Genomic DNA, 22,901 nt, shown 5'->3' on the forward strand with positions numbered 1-22,901 from the left:
GCCTTGCAGCAGTATATGGTTTGCAACTGCTCGAGCACTGTGGGTAAAATTCTTAGCTAAAGTGCTAAATTTTAAGAAAACAGAAGCATACAGTCTTTTAATGGAATGGCGATCGGAAGCGAACAAATTGCTAAGGAAAAGAAAACAAAAAAATTCCCGCAAATGTTACGATTTTCTTGGTTTACTGTGCAGAAAGATCACGTGGACGTGCTAGTTCTCCAGCTCCCCAGGCAAAGGCCTTTTAATAATAAAACAAGCTTTACTCTTACTTTCAAAAGCTTAAGAGATACCAAAGTGCCGATGTAAACAAACCACGGACCACGAATGCGAACGACGTACGAGTGCAATAACAGCAGTAACAGGCACTGTAAAGTAACAGCAAGAGCCGACCACAGCTCAGTCGAAGCTGGGGCCAAGCTTAAGCTTGGGGCCCGAAACTTGGCGTCGCCTGTCTGAGCTTGCTTGAGTGTCTCGAGACACTTGATCCGCACAGTCGCGTTGTATAGTTGCTCCGATTAGGACGTGTGGTTCGCTCAAGCGCACGGTAAGAGGAGATTCGTGAGGGTCATGTCATATGCCTAAACCGAACGTGCTAGCGCGAATTTTGAAAATAGTTTTCATTATCATTCAAAAATCGATATGCTTAAGCTATATGCGTATATATGCGTACCGTGTGCTGACTGCGACTATTGCCCTCGACTCGACCAATAAATCGTACATAGAAAGCAGGCACAACTGCATTGCAGCAGAGCACCAGCCCCAGCCCCAGCCCCAGCTCAAGCGTGTGTATCGGTAGACTCGCTTTGCGTCGAAAAGAAAGTTTTCGCTAAATATACAAGCATCAACAAACAAAAATAAAAACGTGCAACTTTTGTTTTATTTTGCTTGGCATTTTCATCGCCACGCTCTAGACTCGCTCGCACATCACACAGTTTTCCGATTTGGTAGTGCCCGCGAATACCGTATGCCGTATGGGAAATCTGAATCACAGCAGCAAACGGGCGATCTGCGTTTCGATCTTTCGTTTGTCTCTTTGCATTTTGCTAAGCCTTCTTTTCCATAGCAACTGTCGGTCATTGCAGCAGCTAAGAGTGAAAAACTGAAAAACTGAAATACGGAAAAACCGCTTGCTAAAAGCAAAAGAGAAAAACTAAGTGTTGTAATCTGTGAACGTGTGTGTGAACTATGCATCGCCGCTGTGGGTAAAGCCACAAACGAAAGCTCAAATAACAGGGGAATACAAACACATCCAAATAAAGTGCAGCCACAGCCACAGCAGAAACAAAGCCCACAGTCAAGAAAATTGTAACACAAGGCCCGATACAAAAACAAAAAATCTAAATTGAAAGATTGCTACACTGCCTTCTTAGTTATTTACCAATTGTATGCAACTGAAACAGCTTTTTCTCAACTGCAACTGTTGCTGTTGTTGCTGTTGCTGTTGCTGCTGCTGGTGCTGCTCCCCGTTCTGGCCGTGCTGCCCGTCGAGACCGTGCACCAGCACCGTGTTCGGTTTGAGCTTGTCTATTGATATTTTAAGTTCTGTGAACTAACCTCAAAACGCAACAGCACCAACCACATCAAGAAAATTTACAGTTACAGTTACAACGACGACGCGCAATACCTGCAACATGGAGTTTTCAACATATCGAATAAGTTTTCTGTGGCTGCTGGGATTATGTCTGCTGCTATTCAAAACAGGTAAGTCGCGAACTTCTGGGTCGCAATGGTTAAATACTTGAAGACTTTAAAATCTGGGGAGAGCTCTCATAGCTCTCTATAGGAAATAGCTGATTCATCTTTAGTACGAAATGCAAGGTTCTAATAGTACTTGGCGGAGACCTCCCACATGAGTTCAGTTTACGGCTAGAAAATTCTGCATTCTTAGCAAATATCAATTTTGTTTAGTCAAGGGCTTAGTGAACGCACTATTTGAGATCCAATGGACTCGAATGGCTGGTCGCCTGATTGCCAAGTTTAGTTAAAGCAGTCGAAATTTGATCTTTTCGCGAGCTAGCAGAAGTTTCAAATTTTTCTTTGGGAGGTATTTTCTCTCATGCCTCTTGTTGGGTTGGTCCAGGAGCTACACACGATTGAGTTAATCGGGTCTGTATTTTTTTGAATTGTATTGTAGCTACCTTTCGCAGAGAAATAAGGCTACAAATGGATTGCTGTTACCACATTTAGTGCCACCATTCGAAAGAAACTAAGAGTTAGAGAATACATTCGATATCCGACTTCTCTCTGATCTTTTATCTAAGCGGGATTCATTCGTATGTTTTATATACTCGTAAATATGTGCATATGTGTAAATGATTAACGCCTATTCTCTTTTGTCGATGAGGTGATACCTCAAACATATTGGGTACTTTGTTATGGAAATATATTTTCGGCAGAAAAATTGAGAAGACAAACTAGTTTTGGTTTCGGTTTCAGTCACAAGCAAACCACAAGAAATCGGATTTCAATTCAATAATCTTGGAAGAAGTCAAACCACCAGCTGCAAGCCAGCACTTGCTGCTAGCTGAAGCTACGGCCGGTGGATATTTGGCCAATGTTTGCTATCCACGAAAAATTTACGCCATTGGGGGATTAATCGCTTGTCAAAGAAACGCGGTGAAATGTAAATGGGTGTTTGTATGTGTGCTTACATAAGGAGATAACTAATTAGATGTAGTATGTGAACACATACAGCCTGATCACCTGCTCTATTTACCAGCGAAACAATAACATAATCGAGCATTTCGAGCATAACAAGCCAAACCATGTCAAGCTATTGGTCAGCTGCTCGGGTTGTCCACTCAACGAAATGCTGGGTAATGGTAATGGACTTATGTAAGTTATGCCAATCAGCCAGCCGGCCAACCAGCTTATGGCACAGATATTAATTGCACACAACACACTGGCTTGAATGGCATGAATGAGTTGTGAATGTGAATAAGTGTTTGGCTAAGTGAGTGAGTGTGTCGGTGTAACCGAGCAAATTGCGGTAATAATAACTGTTAATAATCCCCGAACAGTTCACTTAATTGTTTGTCTACATTTAAATATGCAAAATTCACCAATTCACCAAAAAACAAGCCGCAGGAAATCAATGATCGTTGGCCGTTTGCGTATGCATGTAAGTCTGAACAGATAGACTGAATAAACTGAAATAAGAACTGGGTTTCCATTTTTTTTCTTGGTCCACATTAACCGGGTCTGGTCAGGGATTAAGCTAACCTTTAAACGAACTTTCGATCGTGGTTGCTGTCTCACTCTCTCTCTTCTCAATAAAAATACAAATTAATATTAAAATTACGTGCAAGTAATTAAAAGTAAGAGCATGCACACCTACTGCTCCTCATTTCGTTTGGCCACTGCCCCTCGAGTGCGCTGGACGGCTGTCTACTTCACTTTCATTTTCGGAACGAAACGGCACTCAATTGTTGCTTATACCTACCTATAGTAGGTAGCATTAATTCCTCTTTCGTAGGGGTTTGTCCAATGGGTCGTATACTGAATACTTTAGGATAACTTTAAGTTTCAAAATTGTATTGGGACTTGAAAAGAGGCCCACACACATGTGTGCACGTCCCATTGGGCATTGCAGAAGATACGTGCAAGTACAGTGTGTACAGTTACCTTGGCAAGTACTTGGCAGGCAACCTTGCCCTTTCTCTGCCTAGTGCACAAATTATAATGAAAGCTTCAGTTCACTTTCGTTGCTGCATTTTGGAATTGAGTTGAAATCTGTGAGTGCGAGTGTCTGTGTGAGTGTGAAAGCGAAAGACTTCCTAATTGATTGTTATTTCAACGAGAAGTCGCTTCCAAAACGATATAATTATCATTATTGTTTGGTCAAGACCGAAGCTTGGAAGAGCGTGTGAATTAAAACTAGCGACTCACAGTCTACACATGAATATTTGAATAGTGGAGAATGTGCGGAACTTGGCTTAACACTTATCGATGCCAGGAGGGCCGTGATAGGGGAAGAAGGGAAGTGAAATAAACGAACCATAAAACAGTTTCTTGCCACTGATGACACAATAAAACAGAAACAAATGCGTGTACAACAAAGCAATAAAGATAAATAAAAAGCAAAAGAAAGTCATAAAGCATAACACGTAGACTGCTGACTGACTGAGCGGCTGAGACAGTGACAATACTCGTACTTTCCATTTCGTTGAACTATACCTTCCAAAACTTTGATGTCATTTCTACGAGTTAACGAAAGGTCGCTTGGTTGGTCTCCGCTGAAGCGTTTTCTTGTAGAAAACACATTACCCACTACCCACTAACAAATGTCTGTCTCTGGCCCACTGAAAATATTTTCATTCGTTATTGCTGGAAAACGTTCCAGTAAATTTTGCATAAAATCGTATGTACAAGTATGTAAAGCACGACTGGCCATTGCAATGGAAGGGCCTGGTAGAAGGGCAAAACACTGTGAATGGTTAACAGCGAAAGTACCTGAGCAAAAGAACTGTATTCGATGTAGTTTAGTTTCAGTATTACTAGCCTGTACATTGGACTCTCTTTTCGCCACTCCGATGATCGGTGGAGCTCTTCGCTGTACAATTACTGTGGGACACGAAGTGTCAATGCCAATTCAGCAATGGCAACTACCGCCACGCCCCCGCCATTCATTGTGGGCTAACGTAACTACTAACTCTAAGTATGTGTTACCACAGGCCACAGGCGGTGTCAACGCTTACCGTGCGAAAGTGTTGGAGCATGCGGAAGACAGTCATTAAATTACTTGGCTAGGTCTTCGAATGTAGAGTGTAATGTGAACGCTTTATTCCTGTGTATACATACATACCTACGTATGGTGGCATGGCGCAACTTTGTTTTGCATGCACTCGCTCAGCACTAGTGGCTCGGTGCGGTGCACTTTCGCTTTTGTGCGGTCCGGCACGAACACACACCACACACCACACACCACACAGATCTGATGCAGGCTTGAGTGATTCAGTTTCCCAGTACCATGGTAGTCCCTAAATTTTGATTTTGATTTCGAAAGGCCCCAGTTAATTTTCGTTGGGTTGCAAGTTTAAATATTTGGTCGGCACTATACTACACTAAACAGCCATCACAAAACCAACATCCACAGCACCCAACATCCTCTCCTACACTTAACGATTGCCCTAAGAGCTATAAGGTCTTAATGGTGCTACTCACCTTGAAATGCACATGTTATCGTATTATAGTCGTAGCTGCAAATTATTTTCGCTGTGCAATGAGCAATCTATTAAAGCATTGCCACAGCCCGACAACATCCATAACCAATGTGAATAGAGCTTTGACGTTTGTATGCGTCGTGGGGTGGAATTACATGAAGCCCGAAGCTGCTCGGGCTGCTCCACTTAACACTCTCACACCTGCCGCTGCCGCTGCCACTGCCCCTGCCCCTGCACCGTGCCACGGCCAAATAGCTCTCTTTTTCTTTCACTACAACAATGCCTGGCAGCTGAATGTTGTATGTGGATTGCGTAAAAACTTTTAATTTTTATGATTATTTTATGCGTATTTCACTTCACATTCACGCCAGGTTGCATTCAACACACATAGACATAGATAGACACCCGACCCGAGCTGCGTGCCACTTTAATTGATTAGACAGGCTGTGCTGTAGTTTCTAGCTGGACATCCTATGTGGCGGTACAAAAAGCCACCCAGTCAGATGACTTGTGTGGAAATATGATGCATGTCGAAATAACAATACTTCATATTTTTCGAATTTTTCGGGTTTTTAGTTTTTGCAGTCCACACGAATCAGAATTTATAATTCAATTCATTCAAATCGAAGGTAGAAGATAGAAAGGTTGTGTGTCAAAACCGAAGAACCGTGTAGTCCGCACCAGGCACCTGCCAGTAAGTCTGCTGTTTCTGTCTGTTTACTCAGCCCCCCTCGCTGTCCTAGTTTGACTGTGAAAACATGAGCAAGAGTTCTATACACGAATGTAGAAACGCATGATTAATGTTAGTCTAGTTTGAAGTTATGCCATTGCAAATGAAGCAAACAAAAAAGGGCTTGGGATTAAACGTCCAAATCATAATATGCATACGCAATACTTGTGGCCGTTTTTTACCACAGACAAGACAATTTAAGCCCGCCTCTTGAGACTCTCACGGCATTTGTTCTTGGACGCATGATCACGGGATCGCCTGAATTTGCGATGTGGCAGACAACCCATACAAGGTCATTCCGGACCCATAGCTGAGCAATTTAGAAAGGTAAACTTATAATAAATAATTGTATTGTATTGTATTTTGGGCGGACACGGACCGATTTGTCAAGGTCCCAGTCGAATTTAGATACCAGCCACAGTCGGGACTGGCGATTATGATTCACCAGAGTCCGGGAATCTTATGTAAATCTACATTTGTAGGCATCATAAATTGCAATGACTATCCCATACACTCATAAATACATATGTACATACATATATACTGGTACATATGTATGTATCCCTTTATTAATGAACGTCGGGCAGCAGTAACAAGAATGAAAGTAAAAGCTGTATCCCCAATCCCCCAATCCATGCTCGGGCACAGCACGATTCGTCTGTTCGGCCTGTGGCTTTTTCATTGTCTCCTTTGTGGGCAGGTAAATGGATAAACTGGATTTTTGCAGATGCTCGATTCAACGACCTTGACGCGATCGCCGTTGCTGCTTTGTTTTGTAGTTTAATGGACCGTTGTTTTTTTTTTTAAGTTCAAATCGGAATTAAGGCTCAAGGCTGCCAAGGGCACATGTTGACGACATGCTCCGGCTCCTCCTGCTCCTCATACCCCTCGCAATAAGTATGCGCATCGTTTTTCATTTTCAATTTAGCAAATACTTTGCAGTACTGCAGCATGTGCTGTTCACCTTTCACTTTCACCAGCAGCAGTAGCTGCGGCTGTGGCTCTAGTGCGTATTAGTTAGGCCCGCTTAAAGAGCGATGGCGGCCGACAGTGACAATAGCGTAGTTTGCTTGTCTGAGTTTATCGATTAGTGTTCGCGCCGATTGCATAACAACATCTGTATCTCATCTGGGTCGCTAGGAGCCTCACTTCATTAAGTGTTCAGTGTCAAATGCAATGGGCTGCAGGACAGACCAGGCAGGCATCACAGCCGATTACGCATGCGTCGGTCGCACCGAGCTCAAAGCGAAGCTTTTAACATGCAGAGCACTGCTCTATTAATCATTGGGAACGGGCAGTCTGTCAGCTGGGGCTTGCAACTGTTGCAAGCCTGAATGCATTTGAATGCATATCTATGCTTGTAGATACACGGTTGTACATATACACTCAGGTGTATGTACACTTACTTTATGAAATGTAGCTTTGCCCAAGTATCTCTTTGTTTTGGTCATTTACGAGTAGAGTGCGTGGATGATATTTCTGGTAATGTTGCCGTTTAAGCCAATTTCACTCGCCTGTTGCGGTCATTCGGGTTTTTGAATGGCGAGGCTCATTGCACCGCACAGATACTGCCGATTTTCCTGATGAAAACCTGATGGGAAGCCGAAGTCACCACTCCACTCCACGCCACAATCGAATTTTCAATGTCGGAGGAAGTGAGGATGGTGGGCAGCGTGATCCTCGCTTGACCAAGTAACTGGTTTCCCATGCAGCCGATAGTTTGACGACTTTTCAGCGAGTGGGGTGCACTTCTTGATTTGATTTTAAATGAAATCATCCACAATGGTTTTGGTGGTTTGTTGCGGACATTTTGCTTGGAAGGCTATTGCTCCGCTCCGTTGGGTGAATGTTTCCGTACGCGCGCCCAATACAACAAAATACAAGACCGCATTATCAAGTCATCGTACCACCCTCCAACTGTCTGCAAGTCTACCCCCAACTCTGTCACTTGATCTGCAGACGCGGATCACATGACTTTTGCTTTTGAATACTACCGCCAGCAATTCGGCTGGTATATGGCAGTGGCGACTCATCGAACAGGCTACACGTACGAGCAAGCACTTAGACAACATTTAAATACTCGCAAGATGCCGGTTTCAGCTTGTGTGTTCTTCTTTTTTACTTGTTCACTAACTTGTTTCACTTTTTATCACTGAGTTCGTTGTTGCTTTCCAGTCGCAGATAACGGTATTTTCACTTGCAATGTTTGTTTTGATTAACTGGTTTCAGCACCCATTTTGGAGATCATTGATCATCGATGACTCTTAATTTTCATATTCAAACATTACATCTTATATTTTTAATTGTAGGAGGCACTTGGTTCTGGGCATACCTACAACAAGTCTTACGACTCCTGAGTCCAAATAGATGGAGGTGGGTGTATCCGAGTGCACAGGGGCCAACTCAATTTTGTATTTTTTTCTAAGCCAATTTCGCTACACATGCCCAGCTACACATGGTCGCTAGTTTAGTTGTGGTTACTGCCAATTGTGTTACAGAAAAGTTGACATTTAACCGGCAGTGCGGCAAGTAATTTGCATGGTCACGCTGCCGTCACTCATGAGCAGCTGCATTGTGGTGTGCAGGGTGTGGTCCAGCAGCAAACCGCATTCAGCGTGGGAAAATTCGCGTGTATGCCGTCAGACGGCTGAAATTGATTTGACGAAGACAACACATATTCATACTCATACAGAGGAGCAGTTCAATGTCGTGTATATCATTTGTCTAGCTCGCCAGCACTGATTTGATTAATTTATTACTGGGTGCAAGCCCAGTCCTTAGGCAGGCAGGACCACTGGCAAACACAGGCACACATGTCTACAGAGGGTTACAGATACAACGAGGAGATAAAGCGATCATCCTGAGACATTCGTACGCCTGCGTATAAAAATATTTCAATTGTTACTGGTACTTAAAAATGCTATAAATTTATTGTGGCGTGGCGTGGCCCTGGCTGAAGGCTGGATAAGTCGCAAGACGACATCGCCGAAAGAGCGTAGGACTCGCCACCAATATACTTCACTTTTGTTTACAATGGCAGCAGACAAGCGATGCGGATTCCGAACAGAGTGCTGCGCTGCGTACCCGCCTTCTTGTACTTTATGAGATGCTTTTGGCCTGATTGCATGCCAACAATAATTCTGCACTCTACGGCGTGCCGTCTCATCTCCTCTGAACTGTCTTACTCGTACTCGAGTCCTACGCTGAAGTATTCTACACTGAAGTTCGCACCGCATAATTCATAGATGTGACACCGATAAGCAGCGTGTACAATGTACCTCTTGCGCAGATACTACCTTATGACACTGACATGCGTGAGCCGATGTAGGCAACAGTTTAATGCATTTCTGTAGTTCAGAGAGTAACGTTTTACGCGTGGATTACTCATGAAATGGGCCTAGGCCCATTATTTGTTTGTTCTTGGTTAAAACCCATAATTCGTATAAAATTTGAAGCTAGCGGGAAAATACGTGATTGGTTTTGAATGACGGATGACAATTTGTTAGCCTTGAATGTTTTTGTCAGCATCGGATCATACCGAAATATCATCGCGTAGATCTCGACTTTTTTACAAAACAAGCAATGGCAGAACACAGCATTTAAAACACGCATAATTTAACTAAAACTCTTCGAGACGCCAGACCGACCCAATCAAGCAAACCGGATAGTAATCCAACGAACAAATGATATCCGCTTAGTCAAATACGGCTCCGCTTTGCCTGGCAAAGTATATTATGTATGTATGTATTAGACAGTTATTAGTCATTGAGTTATTAAAAGATTCGGCTAAATTAACAAAATATGAGCAAATTCCCAACCGTCCCAACCGTCAGGGGAAGTATCCAACCGTTTGGGAAGTAAGCGATCCGTTAAACGCTCAAAAGTAAAGACGCAATCTTTCGTGCTCGCTCCACAAAATACTTGAGGTGTCAGTCACGAGAGTGGAGGAACACATAAGCTCAGACCAGACCAAAGCTCAAGTTCAAAACTCCAAATGTAGCCCACTTCTGTCAGAAGCGAAGCCACCTCGGAGGACGGGACGTCCTTGACTTTGGCTTTTCACACGATACTAGCCGAGTATCTTTGATCTTTGCAATAAAAATGCTTGTCTAACATCCACCTGACTTTGGTGGGCTTAGAGCAAATAGTATTTGAAAAATTGTATTACTACCAATCATATTTTTGATCTGCTGGCACATCTGTGCATATATACATGTACGAGTATGTGCATACAGCATGTATGAACTCGTATGCCCAGAGTATGTTGCTTTGTATGGTATGGTGCTATTATTAATTTTACTTTTCTTCAACATTTTTGTGTTTTTGTGTTTTTTTCGCTTTGATTAGTTGTGGTTTGACTTTGCCTTCTGCTTAATAATCGTTGCCTTCGCAGTGTTTGTGCTGCCAATTAGACATCTTGATTAAAAGCTGTTAATGAAGCTTTGTTGTATCGGACGCGAACACACGCAGACTTAAATACCACGTTGGAAGCAAGCCCCACACGCAGCCCAATGCAATTTATTAGTTTAATGTCTTGGTTGTGCCGCAGTCCCATAAAGTCTTGTGGCTCCTTCTGTTGCTGTTGGTGGTGGAACATACATATGTGTGTACGTAGTATGTTTGAGTCGACGTGAACTATGGTATTTTTTTCAGCCCGATTCTTACGCCTTAAGGGCTTGCGCCGATTTCTTGTCCGGTCCTGTACTCGTTTATGTATGTTACCCAGAACGTCTTACAGAGAAACTCCATTTAGTTAATTGCAACGACTAAAAGCCTTTTCGGGTTCTGCGTGTCATTTGTGGGGTGAAACCGCAAATGCAACTAATGCAGTGTCATCGCTTGATCACAAGTACAACAACGTTCATCTGACATTTAAAAGAAAGCCCAAGCTGTCATTGGAAACTCCCTGATGGTCATGGCCTACGAAAGCTTACCATCTTGTAATAAGCGGTCGTTTAACCAGTCGCAGCCCAAACAACCGTTGATGCAACATCGCGTCGGGACTCTGCCGGTTTTCGCTTTTTATCATTTGCTCGGTTGTGGTTGGTGCGGTGTTTTTTGGTGTTACTGGTTGCTGGTGCTTTTACCTGCCAAACATGTGGCATCGGTTCAAGTTCAACGACAGGGCGGACAGGTGCGCCTGCGGCGGATGCTCCATACCACCCAGCCGCTTGGATGTCAAAGCATTTTTAAATTCGCCAAATCGTTGATGTTGATGGTATCATTGGAGTTGAAGGACTTCCCTCCTCAGCATATTATCTTCTTCAGCATTTTTTGGGCTTGCTGAGGCAACCTAAATGGTCGCGGCTGGGCTTCGTTAGTCTTCGATTTGATGTAAATGATCACTCGTCGCTTTAGCAGCGCCGAGGAAAAGGTGAAGGTCATTATTAGCCGTTAGCGAGAGGCATTTTATGTTATGTTTTGTTATGTGCTTGTGTATTATATTGTGTATCAGTGGTTTCTGACCCGAATAACTTATTCAGTCCATTGAGTGCAAGATATCTCCTAGATTCTATTTAGACATGTCACACCCAGCATAGACCAAATACGCTGCTGCACAACGAATCGAATCGAATCGACCCGAGCCCTGGTAAGTGCTCCCCACATTACCATATTTAACATTTAAATTGCATGGCCAACCTTGGCATCGTTTTAGCTTACAAAGAGAACAAAGTCTCATGAACAGACACAGAATACAAAATACAGAAACCGAAGCAAACACAAACACACAAACACAAACGAGAACAATCCACAAAGAGTACATGCTCAGAAATTAGAACTTTACAATCACGATCTGTGCTGCTGGTGCCGGCGCTGGTTGCGGCTCTAGCGATGGGACTCTAGCTGGTGGCACTTACCTACAGCGTACACATGTTATTAATTTGACGCGTTTAACTCCATAAATGTTGAAGTGGCAAGAGGGTGCGTGCTGCAGCAGAGTTGAGCTAGACAAACGTACGTCTGTACTGCTGTACTGCATTTGCGGTTGCAAAAGTGGATGGCATTAAGACAAGTTTGTTGCCCAAGTCTTTTGTTTTATGCTACTCGTGGGGAAGCTTCTGGCTTTTGCAGCTGTCTTTAGCTTGGCTTTGCACATAAACGACTGTGTGGGGACCTGGTTTTAATTGGTTCACATTATTTATAAGCTAGCAGCCAACTACTACATACAGACAGACATAAGATCTAATGAATTCCGAAACCCAGACACTCCCTCGAGCTACTTTTTCAAGCTTGGGAACTCAAACACACAACCAACCAAGGCTCAGAGTCACTGGTGAACTGAACTGAGCTGAACTGAACCGCTGTTACACTTAATTCAACAAATTAGTTCGCCAAAATGGAATTGAATTGCGCCCAAAGGCAGCGAGTTTCTGTTTCTCTATTTCTCTGTTGCATAACGCCTAGGCGAGTAGTCGAGTCGCCGGATCTCTCGTTCGAGCTGTGGACTGTGGGCGTTGACGGGCGTCGCTTTAAAAGTTCTTTCAGAGCTCAGGAATGGCAGCTCCAAATGCAATAATTATCCATCCACTCTTTACAATTGGCACCAGGCAAGGCAACCTTTCGATTTTGTTTTGAACCGTTGGGCTTGGGCCTGGGCTTGGCATTCATGTGAACCGTTTACTGGTTAAGGCCTTTAGTTTTTAGTGCCATGACTCACTGGCAGCTTTTTGATACCAATCTCTTTTCACTGCTTCATGAAATATTGCAAGCTTGCAAGCATTTACTTGTTCTGGTTTTGCTTGGCCGGGGATCAATTCTTTTTGGGGGGACAACTTCGCCCATGTCCACTAGCCATATTTGAAATTGCTCTGCGCTGATTAAGTCCCGAAAATTATGTACACACCCCAGCAGGCTAACATTCGCAGCCGTAAAGCGAAGTATCTCAATAGAATATGGCAATGCCACATTCTAGAAGAGATCAGAATATTCCAAGTGACAAAACACCAGAAGATTTCTGGCGACTGAACTGGTTGTATAATAATTCCTATACTACAATACTAACTAAGCCAAAACTTAAGTGTGAAAAATACATGACCCAAATAAAATCCAGGGCCAGATAAATAAACAAACCAAGTGGCAATAATAATAACAGCTATAAGACCGAGCCGGACCAAGTGCTGGAGTCAATTAGATTCAGCACCATTTGCTTTTATTGTCTTGGTATAATTGTTTTTACCATTGTCATTATTGCTGTTATACTAGTAATTGTTTGGTTTTCAAAAAAGGCGCTTTGTCGCCGTCTTGTTCAGCTCAGACTCAGATCCGCCGTCGACACAGAACGCCAACGCAGACAGATAGAAACAAAAATAGTTATTCCTTCTTTATTTCATATATATTGGTGGCAGTGGCGGCGGCGGCGGCGGCGGTGGCGGCGGTGGCGGCGGTGGCGGCGGTGGCATTCTCTTGCGCAACATTAGCAGCAGCCGTCGCCTTTTATAGTCATCCGGGTAAAGGCGTTGTGACCCTGAATTGGTTTCTGACTTGATCTCATAGCGTAATTCTGAAAGCCACAAACCGCGTTCAATCATTACATAAGAGTATTGTCTATGTAAACACTCATGTTCAATCAAACAAAATTCAAATGTCATTTGGGCTGGTTCCAGATATATCCATATATATGTACATCGAGAATACATCCAAAACACTGCTCTCGCACACGGAAAATTGAGTTTTTTGAGTATTTTAGCTTAATTATGTCGCGACAAAATGTGCACAAGGATCATTAAGATAGAGTATCGAAAACATGGAAGTTTGGCGGATTATGGCTCGTATGCCATACAATTTTTTGCATATTGTTCGCTCAGAGCGAACCGAACAGTTTGTTTCGATTTGGGCACACCCAAAATATGCCCTGGACCAAACAGGCGACAGGCGACCAGCAGTCCACTCGTGAGGCCGACATGCCGCTCACTTTTGGATTCTAATGCCAGAAGTCGCCAGCTTATTGCAATGCCTTTCTGAATTCGGCATAAGCATTTAATGTCGTTAGCAGGCGCCCACAATTACATTCACGCGAAATGGCAATGCTCTGTGGATGTGGGTTGGTTCAGACATGGGCTGATCCATTTTTAATTTCAACGGATTTGAGATCAATACTTCCGTTCCTCTCAAAAGTACTAGAGTATACATATATAGGCTTTTTAAAAAATAAAAATGGAATAAAATTGGAAATCAAAAGTTATAATATAATATATAATAATATAATATATAATAATATAATATATAATAATATAATATATATATACATATGTATATATCAATAAGGTATTCAAAGATAAAGGCATTTTATTCTCTTACTTCCAATCTCATATAAGAGTAGGACATTCAGTAACAATCGATAGCATCCACCATAGATAGATAGATGCTATTCCACCTAGCTACGAGTATAGTTTGAATTCAATCTGTGAGTGACTTTTTAGTAATTTGGCTCACCCACACACCCGCACGTGGATTTGATATAGTCGTTATGCATAAGCGCTTTACAAAACGTTTGTAGCAATTACTTTTTCTCTACAAAGCGACTGGAGACTCTGGGGCCACTCTGAGATCTCGCAGTGGCTGGGGCTGGGCTCTGCTGTATTGGACTGTACTGGGCCTGTGCTGGGGCTTGGGCTGGGGCTTGGGCTGGGGCTTGGGCTGGGTGTTTGTTTCGTTTGTTTTCAGATTCGAGCTAAGCTGGCCACCTTTGTGTGGTGTGGTGTGGTGTGGTGGGGTGGTGGCCTTTGCTTTACTTTTGGCATTTTAGTTTATGGCGTGCAGTAAGCGTGTGCCAATGGTGGGTGATCCGTTTTAGGGGCGCTGAACTCGACAACAACAAGGGACAAATAAAAGGCTTGAATTACGACTTACCGCTTGTAGAATTTAAGTTTTGAGCTTCATTTCCACATTTTCCAGATGCACGAGAGGCATTTCCGCATCAAAATACTTACTGAAACACAAAATGTAAAATATTGTTTAATATATGTACATATGTACGTACTCGCACAACACAAATGTGGAAATGTCTTTGACGCCACCAAGAGCAGACATGCGGTACACATGAAGACGGAAAGTGAAGGCAACTCGGCAGCCGTTCCCATGAGAAATATACAAAACATACAGGGCAAAGGGAAACAATGCGAGCAATCTCCGTTGCCTAGACTCCCATTAAGTGACTGCGACGGCGACGGCGACGGCGACTGCGACTGCGAGTGCTGGCTGCCCTGCACGGCCTAGACCTGAGCTCTGAGTTCGCAGCTCCAACTAGCAGGCCGCGAGCTGCCGTGCGAAAATTTGAAATTCAAATGCATTTCTCTGTTATTGCAGACTGAAACTCGAAGTATACGTTGCAACTGCAACTGCAACTGCGGCTGGGGAACGTTAATTACAAGCTGCGTTTTAATATCGTGCAGTAGGTGTAACGGCAAAAGTCAAACAGAAGACTGAAAACAGCTACAGCCTCTGCCGCATTATGATACTCATACCTGCCGCTTACATCATAGTCACCGCATCGATTTATGTCTGGCTCTTGACTGCATTTATTGTAATACGAAAATGTTTTAAACGTGCTGCGAGCGTTTTGCCAGAGCTGGAAGCAAGCAGTGAGCTGCCTCTGGCCTGGCCAAAGACCTTACCCACGCACTACGCATCCCCAGTCTCAGTCTCAGTCTCAGTCTCGTCTCACAGCAGAGTCGTTTCCGTTAAGTGTAGCCAGCAGTCACGACCATATCTCCCAGTGGGTCGTAGATATAAGTTGTTTCAATAGCCCAATTTCCACAATTCATCTTGCAGCGAAAATGAGACGGCGAATCTGTAGCTTCCCTGGGCTTCCCAGCTCCACAGCAGATGTGCGCCAAAATTATTATTTATTATTTATTACGATTGCGACAATTGAACGCAATTTCTTTTCGAATGCGGAAGATTTCAATTTGCAGTTCCAGTCCCTCGCTGTCCGTAGAGTTATTTTCTTTATTTACAAATTACGCGTACGTAATCGTGCAGAGCACTTTGGTCTGTATGACAGACTGACATAAATTTGATAGAGATGGGCTCGAAATTAATCTCAGGCTGTGGAGGACGAATGTGTGAATGTGAATGTGAGTGCGTGGGAAAATATGCTGTGGTGTGGGAAGCCATTGACTGATGCTTGAGTCTGCCAAAAAAATATACGTCTAATCGAACGGCAGATAACGGACAAGACAGAGCCAGATGCTGCCAACTTACAAAAATTTCAGGAAAACTGGCTCGTGAAATGTACAATACGATCCACTTAAAATGAAGACATTGAAATGTTTCTGTTCCGCCCATGTCCCATCAGCAGGAGGCATATATCAAGCCGCGGCATAATGGCCATTCACCTAAACTGCAGGCAGACCACGCCTTTGCCCCGCTACCGAAGATACAAACGATCGAGGCAGCATGAGCGATGGAGTGCCAAAACCATCACGTCAACAACAGCATGACAAGCCATAAAACTGCACCGAAGACGAACGAAGACAACCCATCCAGGTGGTACAGTACTGTTGGCATGTGGTGTGGCCCCCTTCGACCGCAAAAGTGTGATTACCAATTCGCAATTTGAAATGCAGGGGCGTCGTCCTCCCGTTTCGATTGGCAGTAGCCCGAAAATGCATATTGGCTAATTATTTGAGCTATCCCAAAATCCCAAACTCTGAAACTCGTGAATAGCGGAAGCGACAATTATGCAAACAATGAAGCGGAAATTGTAAATGAAGGAGAAAAGTTGAACAAACTTTGCAAACACTATTTGACAAGGCATAATTTGCAATAACGCATCTTCAAGTTAGACCACGAGCACTGATCCACTCCCCATGTGATCATTATTGTATTCTATCCAGTCAGCACAGACTGGAATAAGTCTCCAATTCGCTTTGCAGCATTATAACTTCAATGTCTTCAATATAACCTGCTTGCAGCATTAAGATTTCTTGTGACGTGTGCCCCAACAAGTACTGGAATGTAAGACAGTAAGCCGCCCCGTAAAAATATTACAACTGTTGCCCTGGCAACAAAGATTTCCGGCACTATCAAGTTGTTGCTAGCTACGGTTGTGGTTGGTCTGCTGGTCTGGCCTGGTCATTGTTGCAGTGTCTGCAGTTGCTCTGGTGCTTATCAAAATCATTTAAATGAAAAGTGAAAGGAAAATTGTTATTGCTACAAAGCTCTTATGACTGCCCGTGGCTGTCTATGTCAGCCTCAAATTTGTCGCTGCATGTCCAAGTCCAAGTCAAGTGCTCGGGCTTACGGGGCTCGCTTACGAGTTCGAAAATGTATTTTGGCCGATCATTCAAGCATCCATCGCATAGCACCAGCTAAACTATTTTTAATGCTTGCCTGTTTAGAAACCTTTTACCATTTGATCGAGGGATAGCTTTTGGATAAAATATCTGTATTTCTGTGGGCACTACCAGAGAGCCGTCCAAGTCTTGAGGCATACCAACCGACTTCCGCGCACGTTTAGCGCAATGCAATACAAACTACGATTTAGTTGAAAAAACAAATTTTAAAAATGCTTTATATGTCAAATCAATTCTCTAGCAATAAAGTTGGCCTCTGAAAAATCTGCAATCCCCTGAATTCAGCACCAAACTTTGGCCTGTCTGGTGTCTGGGGTCAACAATTACACGATCCGCTTGTTAGCGGCAATGTTGCGGGGCACCATCTGCAAGAAACGAGTACCTTGACCTGTGTGCGTGTGTATTTGGTATGTGTGGTGATGCCAATGGGGCAGATGTACTCGTACTCGTACTCGTCAGCAGTCACTGGGGCGAGTGGGGCGTTTTCCTTTCAAATTGAATTGAACGCTCAAACGGTAAATGGTAATAGGCAACACAAGCTGCAGACCGCTGAAGCAGAAATTGTTTACTGTATGCAAATTTTGGCTTTTGGTTATCCACACTTTGTAAGTGCTTCCTTCGTGATGGCAGCTACTTTTGAATTTGATGTTCCGCCAAATTTATGGTTTGTTGCTTTTGCAATTTGTTACTGCCATCGCCCACTAGTTTGTTTTCCTCTGTCTGATCTCTGCTGGGGAGCTGCTGGGGATAGACCATGACCTTCGCGGGTATGAGGTCGGATGGGAGGTAAGGCTGTTTTCATCTCTTCATCTGCGCTTGCTGCTGGCCAAGATGCGGCGCAGCGGTCAAGGCAAACTCAAAATTAGTATTTGTATTTTTTTGGTAGGTAGCGTGCACCTACTCCTCGACAGTTGGCCAGACGTTGAGTTTTCTCTAACAACTTTAACACGAGACCCCCCGAATCTCCACTCCACCCCAGCTATCATCATTGGCTATCATGTCGCAATTGTGGCCACAGGAAAGATATTGAAATGTAACGCAGAGCGTCGTTAGCCAGATCTGTGACGAAATCAAGCTGCCATCATGTACTACAAAACACAGCATAACGAAACAACGCAGAAATGCATTTGCAGCAGATCGCCCTCAAGCCAAACAACATTTACAAAATCGAAATCAGTTTCGTATTTGTGGAGCAAATCACGCGTTTTAGCGCGGTTAGGCTCCATTTTTACTGTTCCTTTTCGTAGGTCCGAGCTCCGAGCTCCCAGTAGCACCCCAGACAGCCTCTGTCCAGAGTTTGCTGACTGTCACCGCCCAGACTTTGGCCAGCGGCTGCGATTATTGCAGACCTATTGCCAATTGTGAATGCGACACACGAGCCGTGGACATTGCTTGGCCCATAAATTCGAGTAGTGGCTGTTACTGTTGCAGTTGCAGTGGCCTCAGTGACTAGCCGGCTGGCCCAGTCGATTCACAAGTAAGCGAAAGTGATCGATTTTGAAGTAGGCGTGGCTCTGAGCGGGCCTTGCGCCACAATGTGGCGTTGTCGTTGGCGGCGGCTCGACGTCGCGTGGTCTAGTTGCTGCCACTAGCAAAAAGATCTGAGATACTAGCTGCTACTCGTACATACAGCTGCTATGAATGGCTTGGTGAGTGCCGCAGTGTGCTGTGTGTCTGTCGGTTATGCAACATTCCTGGTTTGACCCACTTTCGCGATCGCCGAAGTTTTTCTTGAGTTTTTTGTCGCCAATACAGCATTGGGCAGCATTCACTTTAGGCAACTTAAATGCAAATATAGTTTATGCCCGTAGACCGCTTTCGGCAAAAATTGTAGTGGAACATACTGGAATACTCTGGAGCAGTATTGTATTGAGTATTGAGACATATTGAGGAACAAACTACAAGAATCCATCCGAAGCTTGCCCCTGCAACAGCAGTTCCTGCTCCAATTCCAACAGTTCGCCGAATTGATCCCTGTGGACTGCAGGCCAGAGGCAAACGAGACCACGGGAGCGACAACCATATTTTGAAAATTATTTGAAAGTTTGCTGCCAATTAACATTTTGAAAAGTTGTCCGGTTGATAAAATCGTGTGCCACAAGTGTCATATTGCCAGTCATAACGAGTGAGCCAACTGGCGTGCTGTGCTGTGCTGCGTGCCCCAAAAGCCAAGTCGTTTGCGTGTATACCGCTGACATGTACATACAGGTGGCTGCTCCATATGACTAAGAGGCATGCTGCAGTCAGCGAAAATTCCGCTGTATGCTGTGCACCATTTTTTTGGCACATTTTTGGTGTTTTATTCAAATTCTGTACAGATTTAGTTCATTTTCGCAATCTTTATGCCAGAATCCTTGAACTAAAACCCACATACAAATAAAAATAAATACTAAAGATCAACTGATCAATTGGCACAACCGAAAAGTTCAGACCACATATCATTATTACGAGTAGGCGACAAGCGAAAATTGTACCAGGAGCGGCGCATAAAGCCACAATATGGACGTAACTATTAAGCCGAACTAGTCGAGGCAGTGAACACACATAAACCTACTGGAAAAATACAGTATGTACTGGCCAGCCAGGGCTTAATCTCAAGTCTTGAGTCTGCAGCTAAGTCTCGTGAATGTCCAAAGAAAGTCAATGGTGTCCAAAGACTACAAAGAGTAGCCCCTGCGCAGCCTTCGCTGCGGAGTGGTGTGTTGTGTGTCTGTGTGTATCTGTGTGGCGACTGCCTTGCCAGCAAATTGGAGCATTCTCCCCCAAATAGTTGAAAGAAAAAGCGAGCGCCTAGTGCACTGCACAGCACAGCACTGTACTCTGTACAGTGTACATTGTACATTGTCGATTATGTATGTATGTGTGGCAATACAAAAGCCAGTCGATAGTCATGTTGCATAATAGCCGAAAAGCACTTCGAGCCGGAGCTCTACTTAGTATTTGAATGTGGCCCACGGCTATGAAAAGGAAAGCAACCGGGCAAGAGGTACGAGGCATGAGGCATGAGGCAAGAGTAAGCGCTGCATATTTCCTGTTTTGTGGTACACACGAAAATAGGTTCACTACTGCGCTTGCTTTGCTGCTGGCGATTATTTAATTTTTTATTATTTCTTGCTATCTCTGACTGCCCAAATCTGTTCCCCGTAAATCTGTCATGCTGCTGAGCGTTGAAATCGAAATTGGTTAATTTTGATTGCACTGAGAGATGCGGCATTATCACTAAATGATGGTGTTATCTTACGAGCATAACGAAGCGCTCACTTTAGGTGTCTTCCGTTGCGGACGGACGGACGGTCCGATCGAATAAGCAACGTCCCCAGTTACGCTCATCTGTTCGCGTGGCGTGTGGACTTACGAGAACAGGAGGGGCCTTTGCGACCACGTATATCATTAATTATTAGCTAAAGAAAACCTGAACTGAGATGCGAATCAATAAAGATATTTATAGGGCAGTCTCAGAGTAATCGAAAGTCGTAATTTTGTTTGCAAAGCTATGCTAGATTTGGCTCCGCTTTTCAGCCGTTCTGTGGCATATATTATTCTCAGAGTGGGTTTACGTGTGCTTATGGCAGATTATTTATGGCTTGTTGTTGCAAAAATATCGTTGGCAACAGCCACAGTAGCAGAGTAGCCAGGAACGCAGTTTGAGCACGTATCTGTGTCTGTGTGTTTGTCAGTGAGGCAGGAGCAGGAGCAGGAGCAGGAGCAGGGCAACTATAGATCTTCTCCATTCTCTGTTAGTCCGATTTTGCGGTTTGGATCCCCAGAGTTTGCTGCCAGGAAATGCAGCTGCAGCACAGCACCGACTTTTCTTTTCGAAAGGAAAAGTTCGACTGGAACTGATTCCCCCTGCTGCTTGTTGCAAGCTTTCTGCGCGTGCGCATGCAAAGCGAATGGAATGGAAGCCAATCGCCTTGCTGTTGCTGATGTTTGTTGATGTTGGTGTTTGGTTTCTGTTGGTCAGCTGGGGCATGTTTCGTAATGGGAGAAAAGTCGGAATGCAACAACAATTGGGGCGGTCGCCTTTGCGCTCATCGGGGGCGCTGGGCGAAGACGCTTACTTCAATTGATCTCTCCAGCCGATTGCCGATTGAAAATGAAAACCTAAGCTAAAGTCCGCCCATGATTTATATTTCCGTCTGGCGGGTGTGCGAGCGTGCGTTTAATTGCGGACCGCACCCGAATCGCAGCGAATCGAAAGACTTAGGCAACGAACTTGTCGGCTGCCTGTTGGCCACGTTTAATTAAAAGTTCAAAGCGATCACGCGAAAAAGAAATTGAGCCATCAATTGAGGCGGCCAGATAGTCCAATACGAGATACATACATATGTTCGTAGTACGAGTAAATCAACGGCCAAATACTTTGGGGCGGATATATTTAGTTGCAATTCTACTGTTATTCGGTATTCTTGCTGTCCTGTCGACCATTTCTATACGGTCGAAGCCTCATTATGGTCGACATAAATCGGATTTCGAGGCTGCATTCGACGATGTTGCCACCAAACGAGGTGGCAATTAGTGCAATGTTTCGCGTCATTTGTCTAAATTTGGCCATGCTATTGGCGGTTGCCAATTTGATGGCTTTAAATAAGTCGGAGGCAGTGTTGAAATGCCGCCTCGCCAACTTATGGCTTAAAGACCATAAAGCTTTGAAGCATCGGCGACCGTCGTCGACGACGACGTAGCGTAGCGGTGGGCCTAGGATCATCAGTCGTTAACGTAGCGACGGTGGCGTCGATGGAGGCATCAGTGAGACATTAAACAAATGGCGCTTTACATAAATTAGCGCCTTTCGCACGGAAACGCTCAATCAACACAAACAATCGATTGATATACGGCGTGAATTTCAGGGTTTGAACTCTTTGCCACAGCTTGTGCTGTGGCTGAACCTCACACTGCTGGTGCTGCTGGTGCTGCTGGTGGCACCAGACGGGGTCACTTATAAATATTCAACGATTTAAAGATACGACAGTTTTATTGATTTTAAATGCTCAACATCTTTTAAGCAGCGGCATTCAAATAAATTGATAATAAAATGCCTCACGCTGATCTTCAGCAAGTTGTCCAGACAAGACGTGATGCTTTTTTAGCTGTAAAGTCTACCACAGCCAGAGACGGCAGTTTTTGTGTCGCTGAACTACGAGTACCCTGAGTGCCATGTGTTTTATTGCTGCTTCCGACTGACATGAAAGTCAAGTTGCTCATCAAGGGGCGCTTATGGCTTACGGCAGAGAAGTTGTTGGTCGAGTGCACTTCGGGCACACCACACGAAAAGGCCAAATTGTAAAGCTTTCGGCACGCTTCTCAGTGCATCATCGCCTAAGAGACTATACTTTGGCGTGGAGGAGCTTGGGTAGCTTCGTAAGAATGTATGCCCGGAATGCTGTGAACAAGGGTACTGGTACTCTAATACGTAGACTGCTTTCAATAAAAATCGCGCTACGTGCTGCACTTATATACGAAACACTAAACCAAAGCCAACGACAAGCGCCAAACAAAACAAAACCAATCAGGCCTATGGTCGAATTACTGCGCGTTGCATAACAACCCAGCCGCCTAGCCACCTAGTCGCTTTGAACCTTAGCTTCGGCTTTAGATTTGGCCTCAGCGTCAGTTTTAGCGTTGACTCGTACAATATATTGTTTAGTGGAGCAGAAAGCACGATTGCATAGCACTAGCGGCAGCGGCAGCGACACAAATGCAATAACAACA

The 22,901-nt window shown here is 44.2% G+C and overlaps 1 protein-coding gene across 2 annotated transcripts in view; it reads left to right on the forward strand.

Annotated features, from left to right (window-relative positions):
• Positions 1 to 479: 479 nt before the first annotated feature.
• LOC6595577 (mucin-5AC) overlaps positions 480 to 22,901 on the forward strand; it is a 39,494-nt gene continuing 17,072 nt past the window's right edge. For both annotated transcript variants that reach the window (XM_026989186.1, XM_026989187.1), the window contains exons 1-2: positions 480 to 544; positions 1,597 to 1,701. In XM_026989186.1, the coding sequence (XP_026844987.1) occupies positions 1,632 to 1,701 (70 nt within the window). In that variant the 5' untranslated portion in view covers positions 480 to 544; positions 1,597 to 1,631. The remainder of the gene's footprint in view (positions 545 to 1,596; positions 1,702 to 22,901) is intronic.

This window comes from Drosophila persimilis, unplaced genomic scaffold (assembly GCF_003286085.1).
Source record: "Drosophila persimilis strain 14011-0111.01,24,50 unplaced genomic scaffold, DperRS2 tig00000191-arrow-pilon, whole genome shotgun sequence".
Classification (NCBI taxonomy): Eukaryota; Metazoa; Arthropoda; class Insecta; order Diptera; family Drosophilidae; genus Drosophila; species Drosophila persimilis.